At 40.8% G+C, this 25408-nt stretch overlaps 1 protein-coding gene across 2 annotated transcripts; it reads left to right on the top strand.

Moving 5' to 3' along the window:
- Positions 1-4160: 4160 nt before the first annotated feature.
- On the top strand, positions 4161-12551 carry AMIGO2 (adhesion molecule with Ig like domain 2). Of its 2 annotated transcripts, none has more exons than XM_032207775.1 (2): positions 4161-4355; positions 10809-12551. In XM_032207775.1, exon 2 carries the CDS (start codon positions 10882-10884, stop codon positions 12445-12447), a length of 1566 nt encoding a protein of 521 aa, XP_032063666.1. In that variant the 5' UTR covers positions 4161-4355; positions 10809-10881; the 3' UTR covers positions 12448-12551. The 2 variants fall into 2 exon arrangements, with proteins under 2 accessions (XP_032063666.1, XP_032063667.1); XM_032207776.1 differs by lacking the exon at positions 4161-4355 and adding an exon at positions 5532-5550.
- Positions 12552-25408: the final 12857 nt, after the last annotated feature.

The following is a 25408-nucleotide window of genomic DNA, read 5'->3' as shown; positions in this document are numbered from 1 at the left end:
TAAGCTCTTTGATTTTCTTAGAAATCAACCAGAATCAACTGTGCAGAAATCAACTGTGTGTTCTGTAAGTTATACAAATGGGACTAGCACATAAGACAACCCTTAAAGTAAATCAGTTTATTTAACTGACAGAGACATCTAAGACATATCTGCTGGTCTTTTTCACATCCTCAGTCCTATGAAATCCTGGAGGTAGCAAAGACATCAGAGAAGACTGCAAGTGACAACAGCAAACCTGCCCAACTGAGAAACTGACATTTGAGGTTTTAAAGGAACATCTGAATGGAGAAAGGGCAAGAAGTCAGGGCCAAATCAATAAACAGAAATACCAAAAAGCTTTTATCCTGTAGCATACTGCCCCCCTAATGAGAACCTCAACTTAATGCCAGCCACTCTGTCTCCCTGTTCAACAGTACTTACCAGCTGGTGGCAAGTCTGAGAGTGGAGTGGGGAAAGATGATACTCCAGACAAATGATACTCCATAGCTCTTTGAGCATCCCTTCCAGACCTGCAGATCTATAAACCTGAAAATAAAGAGCAATAGAATAGGTTTGAGTGACAGAGAGGAACAAAAGACACTTCTGATGTAAGGATGGGGAGCAAGGAATAGCTTGTCCCTTTAGGGAGTGAGTACAATCCTGATACGTAAGAGTTCCAGTCACAGGGCTAAAGAATCAGGCTTTTATTTCCTTTCTCCTTAGTCTAATGACTAAGTTAGTCTAATGACATAGTTATTCACATGGGTGAGTGATAAGGGCATTTTCAGCAGGAGAAAGAAGAAAAGAGGCTGAGCCCTTAGAGACTGAGAAGGCTGGTAGGCAGTGGTGGAATGAAGCTGGGCCCAGTGCACAGCTCTTCCAAACTGGGCAGAAAACAGAGCTGGAAAGAGTGATTACAACCCTCCGGTAACAGTACTGCTCATCATCTGACACACACTGACAGCCTTAAAACCCAGGCCTGGCTCTTCCATCACTGCCAGACCTCTTTGTTCTTGTCAATCCCTGAGGCACGGCAGTATTTGACCCTCCAGTCTCCAGCTCCCTGGACATGACAGCAGTTATGTTGTGCTTCAGGGCATGCCAAAGCATTACGGTCTTGACAGGACTCAGTGCCTGTGCATGCACTGAAGCTCAGACAGGATCCATGGACCCAGTGCTCTCTCCCATGGGGCTTGATCCACTAGGTGTTGTCCGAGCTCTTTGGTTTTAGATAAAATATGTTGTTAGATATTGCTTTCTCCTAAAACATGGCTGGGGGAAGAGGCGATACTATTTCTCTTAGGTACACACAAATCAGTGTTTAATCCTCATGTGGCAGTAGCTCTGGGTTCATGCATGTGGGAGTGCAGCCCATGGCCCCCAGTGCACTGAATTACACTGACCATCCGAGTAGACCTACACTGGAACAGAATTAATCAGTACTGAGGCAGAGGAATCACAGAAAGGAAGATGGCTGTCTAACCCTTTTTACTGCATGTTACCCAGTGGCTATAACTGTATACAGCAGACCTTAGACTGGAGACTGGCACCCTTTCTTTCCGTGTGAGCACTATGGTAGAAAACCATGCTCCAGCCAGAAGCAGAGCATGACAGGAGAGGTGGAGGATATTTCTTTCTTTCAGCAGCCCCTTGGCTTCTCCTAGTCAGTCCCTAGCAGAACAGTTTTGTTGCTTGTTCATGAAGGGACTGTAAATTCCCTGAAGCCAAGTCAAATCAGGATGCTGCTTTTGAAAAAAGTCCTTTAATGATCAGTTTAATGATATAACTGTAATAAAGTTGCTGTTTTACTAAAAAGAGATATACACATGTTGGTTTTTTTGTTTGTTTGTTTGTTTGTTTTTTTAAGATAATACAGTCATTTAAGTATTTGTGGGGCTTTCAAGAGCACAGGGAAAATACTGTTATTAAAAGCCCATCTCAAGCCCATCAGTCTCCCTGGTACTACGCAGGACATGAAAACAAGAACAGTTCCATCACCAAAAAGCTTTGACTAATAGATAGTTTTGACTAATAGATAATTTTGTACAGGGGCAGGGAAACACAGGCAGGATCCTGATGTTTTTGGAAGAAGGAGACAGCTATCAGCAATTCTCTGTAATAAAAAATCTCTACTGGTGGTGCCAGAAACCTTACATTTGTACAGATTATCACAAGAAAGGCTTCATGTCCTAATTAATGGACTGTCAACTTCACACAGCTTGTGCCCACATACGATCAACAAAGATTTTGGATAGGTACTGTTTTCACACCAGTACTGTTTGCTAGAAGAAAGCTAATTACCAATTGTTCCCATCCAAGTTAGAATTTTAAAAACAATATTCTTTGTAATTTAGTACGTAACAAGTGTCAAAAGCACCTTTAGGCTGTGAATTAGCACAATGCATTAGATTGCATCATGCCATGAGCAAACTTGTCAACATTCAGTGGGAACAAAGAATTGCTGGGCTCACAACCAGCTGTTCTCAGACTTACAAGAATCCTGTAGCTCTGAACTCCCCTCAGCCTGTTTGATGCATCCCTTGATCATGATTTCTGTGCAAAGTCTGCTCCTTGGCAGATGGCCTCCGTCCATAAGCTGAGCAGGTCATGTAAAGATCATCACAACTCCCGTTGATTTCAAGAGCATCTGGGCCCTGACATCTCCTACACAAAAGCAAATCCCAGTCAGCATTCATGAGAAAAAACAATCCTGGAAAACAACATTTTTATTTCCTTAAGTATTAGGCACTTCACTATGATTTGGATCCTGCCTCACCAAAGTAATTATCACTATGCCAAGATTTCATGGTTGGAATCTAACTAAGTTGGCTACAAGTAGTGTCATCACTGCACCTACCTGTGTTTCACACTTATCATGGTCTGAACAAACTGCAGTTAAAATTGTTATCATTTCAAAACCAGGTTATTTAAAGAAAGCATGCAAAGTACAAATGGATGGCTACTCCATATGTTATCACATCACCATTCCACAAGAAGGACTGTAAAAAGAATTCAGGCTTAACATTTTCAGTTTTGATAGCAGTGGAAGGAAACAGAACACTAATATCATCTTCCTCAGAGTCTATTGACAGTGTGAACAATTTAAATTTTACCCATTATTTTATATATTGAGGCAACTAGAAATGCTTAATGGTTTACTCTAAATGGAGATAACTAGCTTCTTTAAACAAATTCAACCGGAGTGTCTGAAACCAAACAGTGTCAAATCAGTAACCTGGAGATTGAAATTATTATTATATATGGTGCATCATCTAGACATCCAGAATTGCAGAAAATAAACACAGAACATGAATGATTAATAAAAAGTTGAATTTTTATCATAAGATAGTGATCCAAAAGTATTTGAAATTGATAGCAGTATCACCCACAGCTCACAAGGCTCTAATCTGCACGGAATCCAATTTTTAACAGATTTCTTGTACTATACTAAAAAATTTCAGTTTGCTTGTTGCATGAATTTTAGGGTAAGAAGGATCCCTTGAGCATTACATGTAGCCACGAACCCTGATATTAAACACCAGTTCGATATGTGCCCTTGCAAGAAGTGTGATTTACAGCAGCTTTAATACACAAGCCCTCTTTGCTGAGAATTTTTCTATAAACTGTATGCCCGGATGACAATAAATCCCCAACCCCTGCTATTCGCTAAGCCAGTCCCTGTTCAGCTTCAGCCTCTACACTCAGGGCGCTCGAAACGATGGAGGAAATTTAGGCAGCAACTTCACCGGGGAAGGTTAACAACCGCCCAGGATCGGAGGGAAGGGTGCTTGGATGCTTGCAGCTTGCAGCTTTCCCTCTCCCCGACCTGGCAGCGGCTCTCGCACAGCTCAAGGCAAGCCCGAAAGTTGCCGGGGGAGCCGGCGCCGGCTCGGTGAGGAGCGGATCGGAGCGGATCGGGCGCGCCCCCCCGCGCAGGGCCGCGGAAATCCCCGCGGATCGGATCGGAGCGGGGCGGATCGGGTCGGGGCGGTGCGGAGCGGAGCGGGGCGGAGCGGGGCGGGCGGCGCGGCCCTCCCCGGGGCACCGGCGGCTCCGTCCCGCTGCCGCCGAGGGGAAGCGGCGGCGGGGACCAGGGGCGGGGGCAGGAGGGGATAAAAGCCTCAGCCCGCGGCTTGCTGCTGTGGCTGGCAGTCTCCTGCCTTCCCCCTTCATCATCTTCATCCTCCTCATCATCATCATCTTCATCATCATAATCATCATCACCATCCTCAGCCGTGCTGCCGGCGCTGGCTGCGGCCCCAAACTTCCCCCAGCCGCCGGAGAGGAGAGGAGCGGAGCGGAGCATGCGGGGCTGGCGGCGGGGCCGGCACCGGCACCGCTCTCCCCGGCCATGAGGCGGCCGCCGGGCGCTGCAGGTAACGCTGGCCGCCGGGGGGGGACGAGGAGGGGACCGGAGGCGATCGCAGCCCGGCAGGCGGCGGGGGGAGAGGAGAAGAGAGGAGAGTAGGGAGCGGTGGGCTGCGGGGTGAGCTGCTCCCCGCCTTGCTCGCCTCCGAAAGGGTTGCCAAAACTTTGTCCCGGGTCCCAGCACTGGTCCTCGGGGTGCTGCCCCAAGCCACCTTGGCGCGGGGGTGGGGGCTCTGAAGTTTAGGCTGTGGGAGAAGCTCCTGGAGGCGGTGGGGATGCTCCGCTGGGCAAGTAAACTTTCGTGGGATCTGGCATCGCTTGGAGACTGGTTGGTGGTGCTGTAAGGGAGGCACCGCTGCTTGTCACTGCGTTTTTCTTAATTGTTGGGCGATCTCCTTAGCAACTGAAGTCGTCCGCGAGGTTGGAGCTAGGGCGCAGCCTGATTTACAGAGAAGCATGGCGAAAGGGGTGCGTTGCTGGTCCGCTGAGCATATTTCCCTTGCGCTCTTAAAGAGGAGCAGGAGTTGTGGGGTGCTGACTTCACGTAGATGGTGGTGCCGTAGCCAAATTGCCGCGATCAGCCCAGCTCAGACCCGTGGCACGTCACCCAGCTGCTCAGTTTTCTTTAAGCCAAGTGAATTGCCACGGGTGGAAAGAAATAAATAAGTCTGTCTTCAGAGAGATTCGGTCTTTGGTGAGGGATGTATGGGAGAAAATAGTTTTAGCTGGCCAGGTTTACTGGGACAAATTCCTCCCCAGTTCAGCACTGATGAGGTCTGGCCAGGTGCTGGCCAGAGAGACCACTCCATTTGCCAGGCTGACCTCAGGATCGGCTTGCTGCAAAGGTGATGTAAAGCCATTTTTTCATCTCTGTTAGGTCCTGCACCAAGCACAGCTTAGCCCAGTTCAGGGATTTAGTCCAGTATATCAAGGCATCACCCAGATGTAGATCACAAACAGGCTCTGCTCCCCAGTCCATCATGTCACTGAATATCACGGATTATGATGTCTGGGTAATCCAGATCTGCTCCGTCAGAAATGCTGAGCCCAGCTGTCACAGGCAGGTTCGACACAGAGTGCCTTCGCATCCTAGTGTTAAAAGCAGAGTGAAACCTGGAGATATGTGAGGTAGCCACTACAGCTATGTTTCCTTGGACTCTTTCCCCACCACACACAGAATGGAAGTGTGTGCAGACCTTCCTAGTAAGTCTAACATTTAGAAAGATTAATCATGTGAGATGCCACTAGTCTGTTTGCAATTAATGGTTCTATCATGTACTTAAGCAGGATTTGTAAAGTTAGGCTTAAAAGTATTACTAATTGTACTTCTATAATATTGTTGCTATAAATGACTGAAACCCCATTTGGATGGTCTTCCCCCCCCCCCCCCCTTGTTCATGATGAAAGCTTTCTTAAGTATGATTTTCTTCATAACAAAAAAGGACTGTGAGGAAACGGTTTTGACACCTGAGCCACCACAATTTCATTTCATCTGTTATTCTATTTAACTAATAAGGACTTGATTCATCTGATATCTAGAAAAGTGAAAGGGGGAGAGCAACTGTGTGGGCATTCAATTCAATGGGAAGGTGCAGAGGTGGGTGAGTGACTTGTGGGCTGGTGAGATGGGCTAAGGGACTGTATAAAGTGCAAGGATGTGGCATAAAAAGAGCTAGGAGATGTGGAAATAGTACGGACCTTTTAGAAGTCTGTACTGAGGTCTTTAATATTTTCTAGCGTTTGAGCTTGTGATTCTATAAACTCAACATTGGGGTGGGGGAGTGGGGGGGTGTATACAAATATTTGCATTTTCACTGTGCAGAAAGTGCCAGCCAGGAGTGAGACTGTTTGCATCACCAGTGTATAGGAAGATGTTATTCCTACTGTAAAAGCAGATTGATCCACTTTAACACTGAAAAGACTAGTGACAGTGTTTGCAAAAGCATTCAGGTAACTTGTAATCTCCAGTCCCTTTCACTACTTAAATTAAAAATGGTGCCACATATATATATTTTTAAGCAAAGTCTCAAACGAACTGAGAGAAATAGTTCGGTATGTAGGTTTTCCTGGAAGAAACAGAAAGTTGGTGCAGAGATTACAAATGTAGCATTAAAAGGAGAGAGAACCCAGAGAAAATGGTAATGACTGTTTAAGACATTAGTTGATTTTTGCAGTGATAACTGATAATGAGGAAATTCACAGGCATCCAGCATTCCCACTTTCCATAAGCAGCTCTGGGTGCTTATTAATTCCAAAAAACTTATGAAAAAAAAAAAAATCAAAACCAGGAGCCAAATCATCTAGGAGCTGATCTGTTGTAGTCAACTGTTACTGACAACAGAGAATATTCTCTGTGATATGAGAATACATCCTGCATTTCTTCTTAAATGGTTAAAAAACATGTGCACCATTACTGCACAGATGATTCATCTCAGGAAGTACTGTGTTTTTGGCAGTTAACTTAAAATATCACACTTAACACCACAGAGAAATGATTTATTTGAAAAGAATTCAAGTGCAAATCCCCCCAACCATGCCCTTCACTCAAAAAAAGCCATTTACCAAGCCCATTCAGAAGTGAAGTAAAAATGGTGAAGTACTTAGCCAGAGCCTGTTGACACATGTTAGCTGCTAGTATCTAATAACATTAATTCTTGAGAAAATATGTAATATTGAAATTTACAAAGTGATACTTTTATAAGACCCAAAGTAATGTTACTGGGATGAAACAAAATGCTTTTTAACATAAGGCTGATTGTAAGCCTTATTCTTCCTTGCCAGTTAACAGCTGCACATAACCAACACCTAACTGTTTATGCAGGCATTTTGAAAGGGTTCAGATGATCACATAGATTATAAATATTTGTGTTCAGTATGCTTAGCTTTGCTACCAGCCTGTGTAAGTTATGCAGAAGTTTGGGGGAACACAAGTACTCAAAGGCTGGAACAAGCTGCATCTCAGCAGCCCAAACCTCCAGAAAGGGAAAGGTCCTATTGAGACTGAAGGCACTGCACTGTGATTTGGGCACAGCAAGGAAGGTTTCTGCTTGGTAGGGTGCTTTCAGAATAACCTGGCTTGGCCCCTGGTATATGTGCGATATCCATAATTTGGCTTTGCCTTCCCAAGCAAGCCAAACAAGTTTGTCCATCTGAAGTCAAAGTTATGATGATTTACACCAGCCCCAAATCTGCCCTTGGGATTTGGTTGCAGGTGAGCTCAGAGTTTCTAGTGAGTTAATTGTAGGTGTGGACAGAAACAAACATGCACGGCTATTTAGTGTATTCAACTTGGTAAGCCTTCTCAAACTGGGCATTGACCTAGTACTTTCTGTTTGGAGTATCTCCAGGATTGCAGTTATATTCAACAGAGGAGATGATTTTGAAAGTGCCATTCATCTTTTTACAAGTGCAGTTCCATGAGAAATTAGTCTGCAGAGACTGCAAAATCAGACAGTCAAATATTAGTGGAAAAGGCAACCTATGCAACATTAAATTATCCCCCATTTTGTGAATGTGTTATAATTCAGTCTTTATGCACCTGGTTTTATGATATACAGTTTTCACATACCTTGTTTCGAGCAATGTGCTAACTAAATGAGCAGTTAGGAAAATCTTTTTTACATCTTTCAGTGTTTCCATTATGCCTTATGTACTGCTTGCCATACAAATCCACAGTGGAGTAAAGAATCATTTCCTTATGTTCAATTCTCTTATGCTTTTATAAGTCTCACTCTCTAGATGAACTTATATCTATTAACTGTTTCCATAAACGATGAGCTGTCTAGCAAAAACACCCCAGCTAGGTGCTTAGGATTGGTTAAAACTAATTCCTCTCGGTTCCTAGCTTCCCACTGACAACCCCATGTTGTTAGATACTTCAGAATGACCTAAAAACCTATGAGACTTTAGAATAAAATCCTAGTATCAAGATTCATAATAAATTAATTTATTTTTACAATATTCTTATACTTAACATTATGTTTCTATATCTCTTTTATACACAGGAAAGCAAGGAAAAAAATCAAAAAAAAAATCAAAAAAAAAATCAAAGTCAAAGCTGTCAGCTAGAGTCGTAAAATTTTGACTCTCATCTTGACACTTCTTCAGATCAGCCCTTCCCAGATTTAACATATACAAGCTCCTTATTTGCTGAGTCTCAGGCTGATGACTGTAATAAGCTCATGATTTTCTAACAGTCACCAGTTCACATAATTTGCCTGATGTCACAGGAATTGTGTAGCAGAAGCTAGGATATGTTGCAGTTGTCATGCACAGGCATTTACTTAGTTCTTGGTGTAATCACCCTAATCACTCTTTCTTTTCCATGTTCTTCAACAGATCCTGTGCACAGTAAGAGAAAAGGTTTTGGGAGGGGAGAAATCTAAGTGAGCATGTAACTAAGGGCAGTATATAAAAATCTAAATGACACAAAAAACCTTAATTGTGATACTAATTTTTGAATATTTGATATGGCTGCCCTGTCATTCTCTTAATATAGTTTTGGGTAACACAAGCATTTAAACCCAATGTATATATAAATTCTTTTGCAAGGTGAATTCTCCCCTCCTGCTGCCTTCATATTTCTTCTTTTAATGGGTCATTAGAAGGTTCAGCTCTCTAGATTCATAACACAACCTTTACCATTTGACTTAAGAATAGAAGACTTGGCAGAAGACAGAAGCCTGTCAGCTTGGCAGAGTGTTAGGGAGGAGGGGAGTAAGGAACTGGGGGACAAGTGGAAATTAGTGCATTTCACATTAATTAATTGATTGCATAGGTAATCTTAGACTCACAAGTAGCAGATGCAAATTCTCCATAGAAGTGTGTTTTAACGTTCACCTCTTGAAACACTTGTCTTTCTTATGCTTAACCCTTTTATGTCATTTATTTCCTCCCTATCTGCTTTCCCAGGCTTATTGTATGCTTTAACTGAGTTCTGTGCCCTGATGGCATCCAAACTATCTCATGCTTGCTTCATTAGCTACAATGATGATGCTCCATTAACATCCTCCTTTTCTGGCTTTGCCCTTCCTTTTCCATGCATCTCTTATCTTCCCTTTCCCGTTAACCCCTTCTTTGTCTGTATCTCTGCATTAGTCCTCCACCTTCCAGGTCTTATTTTAACATCTGAATCCTTTCTTCATCCATCTCCCCTCATCAACAAATACAACTCCTTCTATTCTGCTTCTCTCTATTTAATTTCCATTTGATTCTCCCTGCTGCCCCTTGGCATCCTTCCATCTCCCAGCTCTGGGACATATCACTGTCAGCAGCCCAGAGCAACTGTTGGTGTGGGGTTCCCTGCTCAGATACTGTACCAATGGGTGGGTGAGACTGGAGGAATGAGTTCAAGTTTAATATGTGGGAGCTGAATACCACGCTTGATCTGTGAAGGGGTGGGGATAATCAATGCATATGGATTCCCCTGGGAATTTACTGGCAAACTCTTAACAGGTATCCAGGGAGAGCAAGAGTGAAAATAAATGTTCATTGTTCTGCTAATTATGTGTACATTTTCCTAGGAGATGGCAAAAAACATATACCTTGGCATGGAACCACTAGCCTGACAAATTTTAAGTCCCTGCTTCAAACTATAGTGACACTAAAATATTCTCAGAAGAGTATGATAGGTTTTGTTCTTATTACTTGAGAAGAAAAATTAGCAAAACATTTTTTTTTTCCCCTTTAATGAGTTTTGAGAAATGGCTGACTCATCCTAACTGAAAGGTCCCAAAACTTCTGCTTGAGGTAGGCACAGGCATGGGAAATTTCCTACAATTATTTTGGCAAAGGTAGAAGTAACAGAATATGAAGCATTCCAGTTGAACAACTTGAATAACTTTAAAAATGGACTGTTGATTCCTGAACTATCAGTTACTGAATTAACAATAAAAATAATAATAAATCATATGACCTTTAAAGTTAAAGAGACTTATAAAATTATTTGCTTAAAAATGTGAGGCATTCTTTGGGAAGAAACACATATCATAACTGCTCCCTGCTAGACAAGGCAGTATTTTTGGATAAGATTTTTTGTTTGTTTTTGTTTTCCTCCTCTCTCTACCAGAAGTTTTTTTTGCCTAGGCTGATTTGGAAACAGCTAGGAGATGCTATTGTCCATTCAAGTTCCACAGATGAGCATTTCCAATTTTTTTTTTATTTATTTACATGTATTTTAAATTGTCAGAAATTGCATTCCTTAGTCCAAGACTGAAGAATGGTTGCATTTTTTTGAAGAGAAAAACATGTCTCTAATGTGAATGTTTACAGATGAGTGAAGAACGTCATGTTTACATAAAGCCAGCGCTAAGCTAAAATCATCTAACAACTAGATTTTCTAACTAATTGTATGAAGCATTGATTAATTCACTGTGTTTGTTCAGAAGGCATGCATAAGAAATCAGGCAGGGTATGAATGTTAAATGTTAATGTGCTGTACCTCTGTATTCCTCTTTTGACAGCGATTAGTGCAAAGCTAGCTGCACATGTAATCTGTGGCAAGAAGCACTGGGAGCCAGCTAAGAGCCAGCGACAATGTCTTTAAACTGCCGGACGCTTCCTACTCGACTTGGAGTTTGTAAGGTGAACTGCAGAGGGTTGGCATGCCTCTTGGTCTTCACAGTGAGTGTCTGTGGCAGTGCCCCGGGGATGTGTCCAACAGCCTGCATCTGTGCCAGTGATATCGTAAGCTGCACCAGTAAAAACCTCTCTCGGGTGCCAGGAAATCTCTATAAAAGTATGAAAAGGCTGGATCTGAGTTATAACAGAATTGGATTCTTAGAGCCTGAATGGGTCCCGGTGCTGTTTGAGAAGCTGAACACTTTAATAATCAATCATAACAGCATTAGCAGCATTATCACTGGAAGCTTTTCCACAACCCCAAACCTGAAGTACCTAGACTTGTCGTCCAACAGCCTGAAGACGCTGGGCAGCCCCGTGTTCCAGGAGCTGAAGGCCCTGGAAGTTCTCCTGCTGTACAACAATCAGATAACGCAGATAGAGTCTTCAGCCTTTGGAGGATTGTACAAATTGCAGAAATTGTATTTAAGCTATAACTCGCTCTCGCATTTCCCGCTGGACTTGTACATTGGCAAACACAAGCTGACAGAACTCATATTGCTGGATGTTTCCTTTAATCACATCCAGTCAATGCCTATCCAGCGTCTGAGTTCAGTGCCAGCCAAGCATCTCAGTGGAGTTTATCTTCATGGCAACCCATTTTACTGTGACTGTACACTGTACTCCATGCTGATCTTCTGGTATCAAAGGCACTTCAACTCTGTCATGGACTTCAAAAGCGAGTACACCTGTTTGCTGCGATCGGACCCAAGAGGTTACAATAAACTGCCTTTACTGCATGACAACTTTCTGAATTGCTCAGAAAGCACCATCAACAGCTCTTTCCAAGCCTTTGGGTTTATTCATGATGCCCAGGTTGGTGACAGGCTGATCATTCACTGTGACAGCAGAATCAGCGATGCAGGCACGCACTTTGTTTGGGTTAGTCCAGACAATAAATTGCTGGAGCCAGACAGGGAGACAGGCAACTTTAGGGTGTTTCATAATGGGAGCCTGGAGATAACAGATGCCCAGCTAGAGGACTCTGGGCTGTACTCCTGCATTGCAATAAATAAGAAAAGACTATTGAATGAAACCATAGAGGTTAGAATAAATGTGAGCAATTTCACAGTTAACAGGTCCCATGCTCATGAAGCATTTAATACAGCTTTTACCACCCTTGCTGCCTGTGTAGCCAGTATTGTTTTAGTACTGCTCTATCTCTATCTGACCCCCTGCCCGTGTCAATGCAAGACAAAGAGGAGGAAGAGGAAGCTGAACCAAAGCACTGCCCACTCATCCATATTGAACTCCACACCACCTCAAGAGCTGCCTGCCGATGAGAAGAAGGCCAGCACTGGCAAACGAGTGGTTTTCCTGGAACCTGTACACGAACCAAAACAAGGTCAGAATGGAAAAGTAAAACTGTTTCCTAATGACACTGCCATAGCTGAGAGTATCTTAAAAACCACTCGAACAAAATCCGACTCTGATTCTGTCAACTCTGTGTTTTCAGATACACCTTTCATGCCATCAACTTAGTTTGCTGCCTGTGTTTGTATTGTGCAGTCACATGTCTGAATACCTCCTTTGCTTGTAGCAGCCATCAGGAAAAAGAAATAAAGAGAGAAAATGTTTTAAAAAAAGTATCTATTGTCAGTCCTTGAACTGCATATCCTCTCCTTTGTTAGTGCAGGGCCATGCAACAGGGATACCTTGCTTGAGAAAAGCAAACAGCGTGGCATTCATGTGAATGCCATTGGTGAAAGCCTAGCCTTGGTTTTTACTCTCTGGGATGTATGCAGCCATCTCTTGTGCTTTTTTAGAGGTACTTTCAGTGCATACAGCTGATTTCTCAGGGCAGATGCTGACTCCCACACAAGACTCTTGGTTCTTATGAGTGTTCCCCTCCCCTGCAAGGAGCATACGAGCAAACTGAGGTGGCTACAGAGGAAAGTGCCCAGCCTTCCTGCCATTCCTTTCACAGGTCCATAAAATCTTCACATTAAAATCATGGAGGAAAATAATTTTCCTAGACTGATCTTAACAAAAAGATTAGATTTGCCACCAGGATGCCTAGCAGTACTAGATAAAAGTTTATGGCCATAAACTGATAATGTGTTTTCTGAGAACTGTGTGAAAACTTTAAATGTGTGTGTTCATTTTATTCCAATCTTATTCAAGGGATTGTTTATGAAATGTAGTCGTATTTGTTTACAAATATTGACACATAAAGAAAACTGGTAAAAGTTAACATGTTACCTCCTTTGTAATTGCCTTAGGGGAGTTCTCAGTCATGAGGACTCAAGCTAATCTGCAGTAACTCAATAAGCTCAGTAAGCTGCAATAACCTGTTTGCTTGTTATCATTTGTCTAAACCTTCAGTGTTCACAGTATGCTTGGTGTCACGTGTGGTAAACAAGCCTGACACTGTCACCAGGGCTCCTGCTTCATCTTAGGGGTGGGCTGCTTCTGTTCAGGGGTAACCTCACATAAGAGGGGTAATATTTTATCCTTTCAAAGTACTTGGTTCCAACAGTCTCACAAAATTTGCTTCTTACTTTTTTTAATTTTTTTATTGAAGGAGGAAAAAGTGCTTGGACAAATTCCAGAAAAGTGCAGAACACACAGTGAATTCAGAAATTGCAGCTTTTCCTCCATGCTTGGCCCAGTCTTATACGTACTGCTTCCCTCCTTGCCCAAATGTATCACTGCCAAAGTTTATGAACTCAGTAATATTGGCCTGGACTGGTCATGCAGCATTGTTTACATGAAGTGTCGTGTTATTGTAGAGAACTTACTCTTATAATTGCCTTTTTTTTTTTTTTTTTTTTTTTTTTTTTTTTTTTTTGCTTAAAGTTTGCTTATGTTGGGACTGGGCTGTACTTTGCCAGTCTTTCTCGCATTGAATAGTACCAACTTCAAAGGCCTTTTAGAAGGAATTACAGCTTACCAAAGAATAATTGGATAGTGTCTGTTTTGTTAGTTCTTTGGGGAATATACTGAAATAGAGAAGGATAAACAAAATCAGAGTCAAAGGGCATGGCAAATGTAATTTATTTTTGTGAGGCTTACTGTAATAGTTGCTTGCCATTTTTCATGATTTCTTTTGAGAGGCCTGTTGTCATGCTCAAGCTTACATCTGGCTGAGCCAAAGCTATCAACAAATGATTTGCTGAGTGGAAGGCTTGATGTAGCTAATTGTTTGAAAGCAAGCTGGCTGGAAAACAGATAAGATCAGGAAACAGTGTTGCTGGGTTGTGCACAAAGTACATGGAATTAAAAAACTGCATGAGATTTTCATTCAGATATTCAGGGAAGATAGGAATTCTTTTTCTAGGCTCAAAATAAATATTTAGGAGAGAAGGATCACTAAAGGTTTGGGTCTCTTGCTTATGCCTATGTCAATTTAAAACTAGCTTCCACTATCAAGCAAGTCAGTGTCCTTTTTATAAAGCTCTTTTTTATCTGTAAAGACACGTTAAAACAAAATCAGTAAGCTTACATGTAAGGTCTGATGGAAAAACTGAAATGACTGCTACAGTTGGGTCATCTAACAATGAGGGAAAGGCCTGACTTTTAAGACACTGATTCCTTTTTAAGTTTTGTTTTTTTTTTTTTTTTAATAATTGAAAAGACTTAAATAAGCTGCATGATCTTCTGATGTGCCCCACTTGTGCTGCATGTACTCCAGTTTCTTTAAGGAGGGAATCAGGGACTGGGCTGAAATTGAAAGGAGACAGAGTAGGAAACTGAGAGGCAAATATTCCTGTGGAAAGCTGTGTGTATTAGTAACAGTGCTGGACAGATGTCATGGTCTGTCATACATAACATTAATTGACCCAGATTTCCGTGTTTACAAGTGTGCTGATGGTCAATTCCAAATTGGAGTGGAAAAGCAAGCAGCCTGGTGCCTGGTGGCTGAATGCCAGCTGCACTCATCTCCTGCACAGCTGGGGCTGAGCAGGTGCCCCCTCTCCTGCTCGTGGGGCAGTGATACAAAGCACTGAACTATTCTTTTTAAAACCCTATGTAATCTTATAAAATATGGAGAGATCCCACACCCTTTCTTTGCCTGTGGGGCTGTTATCCTGCTGGAAGACCATAAGGCTTTCTGGGATCAGAGTAATGCTGCCAGATGAGTGGAGCAGCTGAGTGTTGATCTAAGCTGTGGATATTTGCTGTTGTTATTAATTGACTGTGTTTCAGTGACTGCTTCAAAGCGCTCAGAGTTGCAATAGTGATTTATGAGCAAGGTGGTAAAACTGAATTTTTGGAGGAACTGTTGGCTTGTTTGCTGCTGCTTTACATATCACAGTCTCTTGAGTTCAGTAGGTGCAGCTTTAATAAAGATTTTTCAAGTCTTTAATGAATATTCATCATACCTAAAAAATGCCACAGATATACAATCCCAGTCTTTTCCTGGGGAAAGCAACTGTTCCTTTTTTCCCACCAGGAAACCAGCCCCACTGAGGCTTCTGAGCCGGTATCTGGCACTGCTGGGCCTCTGCACAACCTCACAGCACGCAGGGGAGCTGCAGAGACAGGAGGTCTCCAGGCCGGTGCCACCCCAGAAGCTCTGGTGTGGTCTGGCAGGCCTGTACTACTGCTCTGCCATCCCCATCAGCACACATGTTGGTTTTCAAGTTACTGCTTCCAGCAAGCCCCAAAGAGCTGGATGTTATTTTTAATGCAGAGTGAGCTTAGTTCTGCAAGGTGCCGAGTGCTTTGGCTCCAATCCAACCATGCTGTTTAATCTCATTTGCAGTAAGGCAGAGGTACCAATCCACTGGCAAAATGTCTCTGGGTGGGTGTGGGGTTGCTCCCTGCCTCTGCCAGATGTCCAGCAGGTGGTCTTCCATGTGCAGCTCAGATAACCTTGGTTGAGTTTTTTTCTATTTTGTCTACTTCCAGTGCCTGATCTTGCCACAGAAAGTCATAGGAAAGGGCTCTATAATCTATAATCTATAATCTATATTCATAATATAATATAATATATAATTATATATAATATATAATATATAATATAATATAATATAATATAATATAATATAATATATATTATATATATTCATCTATAATCTATAGATGAATACAGGATCTTTTCTCGGGGCTCCCTTAAACCTAGGTCCTCCATTACTTTAATTTTGGTGAGTGGCTTTTCTTTTACTCAAGGATCTCTTGCATCAGCTCCGGCTGTGTCACAGATCAAAATATCAATAATGATAACAGCTGCAGGTGGCTCTTGGAGGCAATGTCATTGCTGCCGTGTGTTTCTAGTACTGCCCATGTCTGCAAGTCATAAGTTTTTGTGCATGTGCTGGAAAGCAGTTATGTGAGGCCAGCGTGGAGCCTCTCCAGCCTGCCCTGAGTGCAATAGCAACTGCAAAACTGTACCAATAACTGCATAGCAAGCATAACTGTACCAATATCACCTACTCAGCACCTAGAGCAGCAGGTGAAAGACTGCTAGTCTTTTCCTCTTGAACTCAATAAAATATATGAAGGCGACCACTTCACTGAAGATGAATACATTGTGGCCTTCTCTAAAGCAATATCAAAGTGACAGTCCTCTGTGGACAGACACTATCCATTCCTCCCAGCACACTTCTCTCTTTAGTGAGGTCAGGGGGCTTTAGAGGCTGCTCCTTTACCATTTGGCTGTGGCAGGTGCAGGGACTGTTTCCAGTCTGGTCCCTAATAGTTCTCTACGTCAAGACTGATTCTCTGACAATATCGTCTGGACCTACTGCAAAGTTGCTGGATCAGTTTAATTGATACTTCCAAACAGCTATTTCCAAATGGCTTCTAAATGATGGAAACTGGCACTGAAAAATTGATAAATTGATAAATTTCATTTACAGATAGGACAATTTAGATTTTACTGGCTTTGTTTTTGATCTTTTTGGCAAATGATGCTTGAATCATTATATATATAGGGGGGAAAGTGCATGTTCAAGTCATTTTTTGTGTTTCCACTATGTTTATATCTTGCAATTAGTGCAGTAGGGCTCAGATGTGGATAAGAGAGAATTTGAGAATTAGGGGGATAAGAGCAAGAAATAATTTTGATCAAATTTAAGTTAGTATTTTTAGAAGAGCTGATATCTGAATTCCTACCTTCAGTGGGTACATGAGGTACATAGTAGGTACATAGATTAAACGCTTTATGAGTTTGCCTAAATACAGATTTTTTTTGGTATTCTAGAGTGTATTGGTGTTTCTAACAGGGTCCTGTCAATAATACACATATGAAAGTGATTTGTAAAAAATCAAAGTGTAAGAATATAAATGTTTGTTTCTGAAGAAAAAACATCCCAACTTTGCTGAGGAGATCATGTCATAAGCAAAAGGACTGTGCTGCTCTGCCTTACTGAATATAAAGCTCTAATTTTAATATTAAAGAACTGAACCGATACAATGGAGAACATATTTTTCTTTTGAATTATTGTTTTATTCTCCTGTTATATTAGGTAGATTTTTTTTTCCTTATACAAATAGTATCTTCCTTTGCAGAATAACTTAATCAACTGGAATAAATATCTTCTCATTTATGTCTTCTAATGAAGTGAACTAAACTTGTTATGTGAGGAGAGGGCAGTCAAGAATGGCACAATCAGTTTGGTGACACACAGGTATCAGGAAAAGTCAGTTGGCAATTGAGTTGTTTTCTTTGCTCAGACATGAGATTAACCAGCCATCAACCTGAACTTTATGTTAATTTAACTGAAATTTTCTGTCTCATTTGACTAACTTACTATGAGTTAAAGTCTCTTTAAGCCTTTTATTTTTCAGGTAAATATGACTATTCATGCAACTTTTTGCATCAACTTCATTGATCTAAAAACTGTCAATAATGTGAAACAACTCCTTTTACATTTATGTTAAAATTTATTAATTTTTGCAACTCTGCTATAGAGAGAGACTGTGAAGTCTGCATGAATATTTCTGAGGACAGTCAAGGATCATCTGAAAATATTTCCTTGGCAAGCTAGAGCCAAATTGCATCATGCAGACCTTTTCTAGACATGTGGGAAGATGCTTTCTTCAATCAGATTAGTTCAATCAACAAACTCAATTGAAATCTTCATTTAGCCCTACCACAGATTGCCTTTCCAGTTCGGTGCCCCTGTTTGCACTTTTGAACTATGTGTGGAGCACTACAAGCTGCTACAACATGTATCCCTGATGGGAAGGTCAGTAGATGGGAAAAGCATCAGGGAGGGATGGAATATGTTTTTTCAAGAGCTGCCGTCTTCTCTCCTCCAGGGTTAATAGCCAATGGAGTCTAAAACCAAAATGCTTACCAGGACCAAAAAAGCCATAATCAACAACTCCAGAAGGGGTTAGAGGCTCTGATGTGTGCTCCTTCTGCACAGCACAGAACCTTGGCTAGTGTAAACACTGCCCTTTGCATAAGACACAATGTCCTTTCACAGAAATGAAAGGATTTCTAGCACTTTCCCTGGTAGCTGAGGTGCTGTCGGCAATAATACACCACAAAATAAATTAACTCAGATAAGCACCGCTGTTGCCTGGAGCAGTTCAATTAGCCTTTTGCACTTGGAGTTGAAGGGTTTTATAGCACTAGATAGAGCTTTAGACCAGACTACATCTGACTTTTGTCCCCTTTGCTCTTTTTAACTGGCACCAGAATCAGTGAAAAACACTGTATTTCTCTATATATATTTAACTATTTAACACAAGTAAAAAATCTCAAGTCTTTCCCCAGGCAGTCAGCTATTGCTGAAACCTCAGTAGAAAGGAAACAAAGCTAGATTTCTCCTGTTTTAGTGCCAAAACTGAGATTCTGATTTAAGCTGTGGAGGGAACAGTATTAGTCTGATGTTACTGTTGCTGCTAGCATGCTGCTCAGGTTTGTCAATCAAGGCTAGTCCTGCTGAAGATGTTTATCAAAGTAGAAGAGGGTATAAATGTTTCTCAATATTGTTTTTTAAAGCAGAAAGTATATTTGAACTAAAGCCTGAAAGCCTTTCAAACCCTAATTTTTAAACTAGCATTTATGAGGATAAGTGAATGACATTTATTATTGCAGTCCAACCTGGTTGTAATGATTTGTAATTCTGGAATGAGAGAACTTTCCCTGAATTTTTTCTCTTCTTCCATAAAGAAGATAGCTGATCTACTTTTCAATGCATATGCCTCCCCTTGCTTGTTTATTTTCAAGCACAGATAATTACTGCATACAATTTAAGCAAAATGATCATGTTGCAGTGAATGGTATCCGTGATCCATATGTGCTGTAGAGATAAGCTGATTTGTTGAATATGTTGTCCTGTGCATCTTTTCACATTTTAAAAATATATTTAGACATGCAGCTATTATTGTTGCTACATTTGTGGTATATAATTTTCTTAAGATTTCTATTCCACTACAGAAATATATATAGAGAAAAAATATCAGAAATCATGGTTTTTACTAAAAACATCTTTTTTTTTTTTTTTGTCCTTTTTTTTTTTTTTTTTTTTTTTTACCTTTGGTAGTCCCAGCTATTAATTTGCACTTAATACAGAGTCAGTCTGGCTTTCAGCAACACCTACTTCATATCAGTTGTGAAAACAGTCTTCTTCTCTTAAGCTAGCTATGCAAACAGGTTTTTTCTTTCTGAATATCAATATTTTAGCCCACATCTGCAAGGTCTGTCATAAAATTTCATCCTAGGTGTAGTCTGTGTCTTGTTTAAGAAATGTTGCAGGTCTGTAGGAGCCATATTCTCATTATTTATTCTGCAAGAATTTTATAGGGTTAGCATTGTGGCTGCTGTTGACATTATTGTTTTGTACAAGAGAAAATGAATTCTCATTGGTGCTCCACCTGTAAAACTGCCATTGCAAAGTGCCTCTTGCTGTATGCAGAGTCCCTGTGATGAATTCCTAGCTCAGTCATGTGCCTGTCATGGCACATAAGTGCCTGGGGTTGATAAGAACACAAGTGGCCAGACCCTGTTCCTTCCATGCTCAGCAGAGAGAAATTGTTGGAAAGCAAGCCAGAAGGATCAACATGCTGTTTACTTGGCACATCCATGGTGGTTTGTAATTGTTTCATAATAAAGAAATGTAACAGAAGGAAGTTTTAAATTTCTCATCATTGTGATGCATGGTTATAAATCTACCCTGTTATTACTGTGACATTTTCATATTCTTCAAAACTTTAAATAGAGCTCTCTCTTGTATATACAACAATATCAAATTAGACCTATGCAAAATACTACACTCTCTGGGAATAACAAACTTCCCACAACTCTTGTACAGCCTGGCACAAGGCATAAGCATTGTAAAGGGTACATTCAACTATTATAAAGAATTATGGACTATTTCTCATTCTTGCTGCAGATATGTCCTCTTCTGTACCATGTAGGATGCATTTCATTAGGGTGACGTGTGTGAATACTTCTTTTTATTGAAATGGTGCTCAAGGGGCAGAGTGAGGTTTGAGGCTCAGGGATGACCCCATTCCCTTGTGGCCCAGAAGCAGTGAGCTCTGCTTGGTCCCTGCACTGCCATTATTATTATTATTATTATTATTATTATTATTATTATTATTTATAACATTAAACACAGAAACACCATAGAGGGGCCTTTCTGTCAGAGGAAATGCTACCCTTTGAGTTAAACATGAGAAAATAACATGCAGGGGTCAGATGTGAAAACTGGAAAGTAACAGCAGTACCTGAACCTTGGGAGGAACTCAGGCTTTTGAAAATATATTAAACTTTAATACTGCCTTAATGATTTCCTCCTGTATACCAAACTGAAACATTATTTGTTGTCTCAATAATGCAGATACAGATCATTTAATCCCATAAATGAGCAAACCTTATACTTTCTAGGTTTTATCTTTAATTGTCATCATGTCATGGGTTTAGGCAACTTAGCTCACAGTAGGACTGTATGACTGTAATATTAATCCATGATCTCCCTAAGAGGCAGTGAATAATTGGAGTGATTTGTAAGAGGTGGCACAGGACTAATGACCTAGGCATTTCTTTAAGTTTTTGTGATTTTGAGTAGACCTCTAGCTATCTCCAAGCTCTTGCTTATAAAAATAAATAACTTTCAGGAGAGATGCTAAAACCTCATTAATGAAGTAGCAGCATTTAGGATTTTATTTTCCATCTACAGAAAATCAAGTAGCTACCTTAATTGTGCCCTAAAGACAGAATGTAACATTATCTTCTTTAAAAATATATTCACTAGATTGTGTGACATTGCAACAGGTTATGTGTGCTGCTGTCAGCTTCACCAATTAATATTGCACCCTCGTGGTGGGAAAATAGCTGACATTAATGGGGAAATGTGTACATCCCTGGTGGCTAAATATAGAAAGGTAAGGATGGTTCTCTAAGGTTCCCCAAACAGCCAGTGTGGGAAAGCATGTCCTCATAAAGGCCAGAAGAAACACAGCTCTTCTGTCTGCTACTTTTGCCAACTGCAGCTGTCACCAGAATTGACAAATGGCACAAATTTCAGGTATTCTAATACACTGATATAAAGCAGACTAGGACAAGCGTTATCTTCCTGATGAGGAAATTTTCTCTTTCCCAGAGCTTATGAGAGGAGTTTGATCAGGCCTGTAAGATTTGAAAAAGGATCTTCATGCATGCATAGGAAACTGGAAGCCACAATTTATGACTCCTTGGATAACAACTACAGAAATACTGTGTAATGATATTTTGGTAATGCCTGCTTTAATATCTGACACAGAGCATTCCTGTGGAGCTTGATTCATCAACAGCTGAAAAACGTTTTGATTTCTTGGGTCAGAAAACATTACAACAGCTCATGTTATATTAGAATCTGTCCACACCATGGACGCTTCTTGAATGTCTCCTGGCAGCACAGTAAGTTTGCCTTCTACTTTGCAGGAAAAAAAAATATCTTTCATGGTTACCAATTTCATGGATAGTTACCATTGTTACCAATATACAATGACTGTATTTTCAAATAAATGGTGACTTTACTTGCTGTAACCATAATATTTTCACAGAGGCGAAAACAGACTCAACTGTAGCCTGCTGCTATCTGCTTAGTTTTCCTGTAGAGTTAAAGTAGAGAGAGGAAATCTAGGAGGACAAATGTCATTGAATGTACATTAGCCTATGGAAATGATACTATAGTCTAACTCTCTGAATCAAAAGGTCATGATGCTATTGGCAGTGGCACGTGTGTTTCTCTAACATCTATGCTGAAAGACTCTCCAAGACCTGACATATGAAGCCAGCCCTTGAAGTCTAGATCTGTGCTGTAGTAGCCAGAAAGGAACCCTGCTGATCAGTGAGGATTTGATGCCAGCTGACCTTTCCCAGCTGCCAAAAATGCTGATTTTCACTACAAGGATTCAAAGCCTTTCACTGCTGAGAAAGAGCGGTCAGTACTCATTGCTTCATGGAGTAGCACTGGTGACACCAATCTGCTGACAGAACCTGAGTTCAGGCTTTGCTTTCCACCATCTCTGCTTCTTTCTATGAACAATAGCAGAATCTGGAAGTACTTTTTTAAGCTCTTGTTTTCACTTGATTTCTACATGAATTCATGAAAATAAGTCAGATTTAACTGCACTGCTCCTGTGCAGCCTTTTTTTTTTCCTTATCTCCTTTTCTCTGTATCTCATGGGCATTGCTCATAGTAGCCTGAGGTTGAGACATGCACCTAGCAAGAGGTCCAAAGAGAACTCAGGAGGTCCAAAGAGGTCTTTTACCCAGGAGGAGTCCCTGTAAAGGTGAATAATTTGGAAATATCCAGGTAAAGTCTAACAGCATAGAACACATCATTCTGGATTGAAACCAAAGCCCAAATTCATCTCTTAGTATTCAAAGCAAGATTCTTTGAACATTTCAAAAATCCTCTGAGATTGTCAGATTGACACGAATAATATATATAAATGCACTGTGTCTGTGAGCAATTTTAATTTTGGCAGCTGAAGCACAAAACCACTGCAGTTTTCTATCATTGTTTCCAATTTAAGAATATAAGTAACAAAACCCTCTAATTTAGTCACCCACTATCTAGCAATCACAACATCAGTGAAGCTGTTAAAGCTAGAAAAGATTTCAACCATATTTTAGAAGAAAGGACAATGAGAGAAGCCTAAAAATCAGTAAAATTAAGTGTGACTTGAGTGTCTGAATTAGGTAATCTGAGGGATGGAGGACATCAGGAAAGGTAGGAATTGCTGATATCTACATCAAATGCACAACAATAAGCTTAGAGGAGACAAGTTAAAAAATAGGGGGGCAAAGTGCATTACACAGCATCGAGACCTTGATAAGAACATGAAATCAAAAGGAGTCATACAACAAGTAGAAATAAGGAACATAATTAGATATGAATTTAAACAAAACATAGAGACATCACAATGGTTAAGGTGTTGATGTTGTTTTGGGACATAAAGGCAGCAAAAATACATAAGATATAATAAATACATGAGAAACAAAAGAAAGGAAAAGTAAAAGCTCTTTACTTAACAGGCAATGCACAGAGTACTGAAGTGTTCACTGTCTACACACACAAAGATTAATTTCTGATCAGATACTTAACCACATTTAATGTGAGAATAGGAACATAGCCAGAATAGGGAGAAATTAGGTGAAAAAATGTCTGAATAAGCTAAGTGCAATTGAGACCACAAGGGCCTGATGACATTCACATTTGCTTATTTGAAGGAATAGGAAGAAATCTCTGAAGTACTCACTATTATCTTTTTAAAAACTCACAAAACATGGGTAGCTCCCAGATAATACAAGAAGATCAAATACAATACCTGCCTTTTAAAAAACAGCCCTGGAATTATAGATTATTCAGTGTAAAGCCAATTCCTGGAATGATTCTGGAACAAGTGGCTAGGTAACCAATTTATAAATGCCTGGAGCATACTAAGATGATAAAAACTGCTGACAGATTTGACAAGAACAAATCGTATTGACCTGATTCCCTTCTGACAAGTTAACTGGCCTTGGCTGGATAACAGGAACAGCTTTCAGGCCACCTGGACAGTAAAACAGTGGAACAGGATATTGACTGAGGCTCTTGCATTTTTATTTTTTATTTTTTAAGTAGAGGGTTTTTAAAAACATACAAACGTGTATGTAAGGCATACATCTGTTGGAAATGCTGTAGGCATCTTTGATCTCTCTTCAGTGTACGGTGTTGGTCTAGAGGATCTGTAAGGTCATTTTTGGCCCTATAGCTCTACGTAAGAGATGTTTGTTTAGGTCCCCCTAGCCTTGCCCCATGACTTGTCCTGCAGGTTACTTGTCCTGGATGCTGGCAACTGAAGACTGTCTAGGATTACATACAAATTCTTTTGAATAAAAGTGACTGGAAATTGAAATGGTTCATGTATGCTGCTGCTTCTTCTTCTAGAAATATGAGCAAAATGGAGGTATCCTTTTTTCCTTTTTTTTGGGGGGGGGTTGGTTTTGCTCTTTAGGTTCATACAAATGGTAATTCAGAAATCTCCTCTGTCCCAACAGTGTGTTTGAAATAGTACCAGAGGATGCTAAATAAATTAGTTGTCAGGCAAACTGTGGTCACTCCATCACCAGAGTGAATGCAATTGTGTCCTGAAATCATCTTGCACTGAACCTTAGGCTTTTGGGAAAGGCACGGGCCACCGTGGGAAGCAGCTCCACAAACCAAGTGTCATTTGGGTTCACATTTCAAATGTTTCCAAGTCACTGGACCAAGATATTGCCATGGCTGAGAATGCTGATCATTCCACATGAACCTTTCTCTGTTCCATAGCCTCTGTGAGAGCCAGTAGGTTTAACTTGTCTTTGGGGTACAGAGATGGGAAAACTTGTCAAACACTTTGGGGACCTTGAGGAAGTTTGGAGTCTGCTTGCAGTAAGGGAAGCCTAGCTTGAAAGAGGAGGGTTGCTGGTTTGTTTTAGTGCCACTCAGAAGGAGGAAAATACACAGTCTGGGCTGGGCTTCTGAAAATGAAAGAGGTTCACTTCCTCGCTCAGAAGATGGGCCTGTCACCATAGATGGAACAAAAATGTTCCTTCTCCCTCAAAAAAAAAAAAAAAAAAAAAAAAAGTGATTGCAAAAAGTGTTCCAAAACAATGTGACTGTAGGGTTGCCTTCATTGTGTACGGTACACCTCATTTAACTGATGACTACTTACTGGTATAACCAGTAGGTGTGCTTTCAGGTATTAAAATATTTCATCCGCAAGTCCTATTGCATTTCCACTAGCACTTCCACTGAAATGGGGCATTGATCTGCTGGGTGAGCAAGGCAGAGCCACCTCACTACAGCTATTTCTTTAGCACTTTTTCTGCCTTTTTTTTGAGGTCCAGCCTCTGTAGGAAAAGCAACCTTATGCTCACATCATATACTTCTTTTTACAGTGTGAAGTAATGAGGAACCACAACAGAGGTAGAGATCTCTCACCCTGTCAGTGGAAGACATCAAGATGTCCATAATAAGTGGCATGTATAAGCAGTCAGACCTGTCTCAAAATCTTGTTATCATCTAAC

Source organism: Aythya fuligula, chromosome 1 (genome assembly GCF_009819795.1).
Source record: "Aythya fuligula isolate bAytFul2 chromosome 1, bAytFul2.pri, whole genome shotgun sequence".
Lineage (NCBI taxonomy): Eukaryota > Metazoa > Chordata > Aves > Anseriformes > Anatidae > Aythya > Aythya fuligula.
Note: the sequence above shows the minus strand (reverse complement) of the source record. Positions and strands in the feature narration are given on the sequence as shown.

Bases quoted from the DNA above. Each gene is read 5' to 3' on its own strand.
- AMIGO2 (XM_032207775.1), top strand. From the start codon at position 10,882: ATGTCTTTAAACTGCCGGACGCTTCCTACTCGACTTGGAGTTTGTAAG.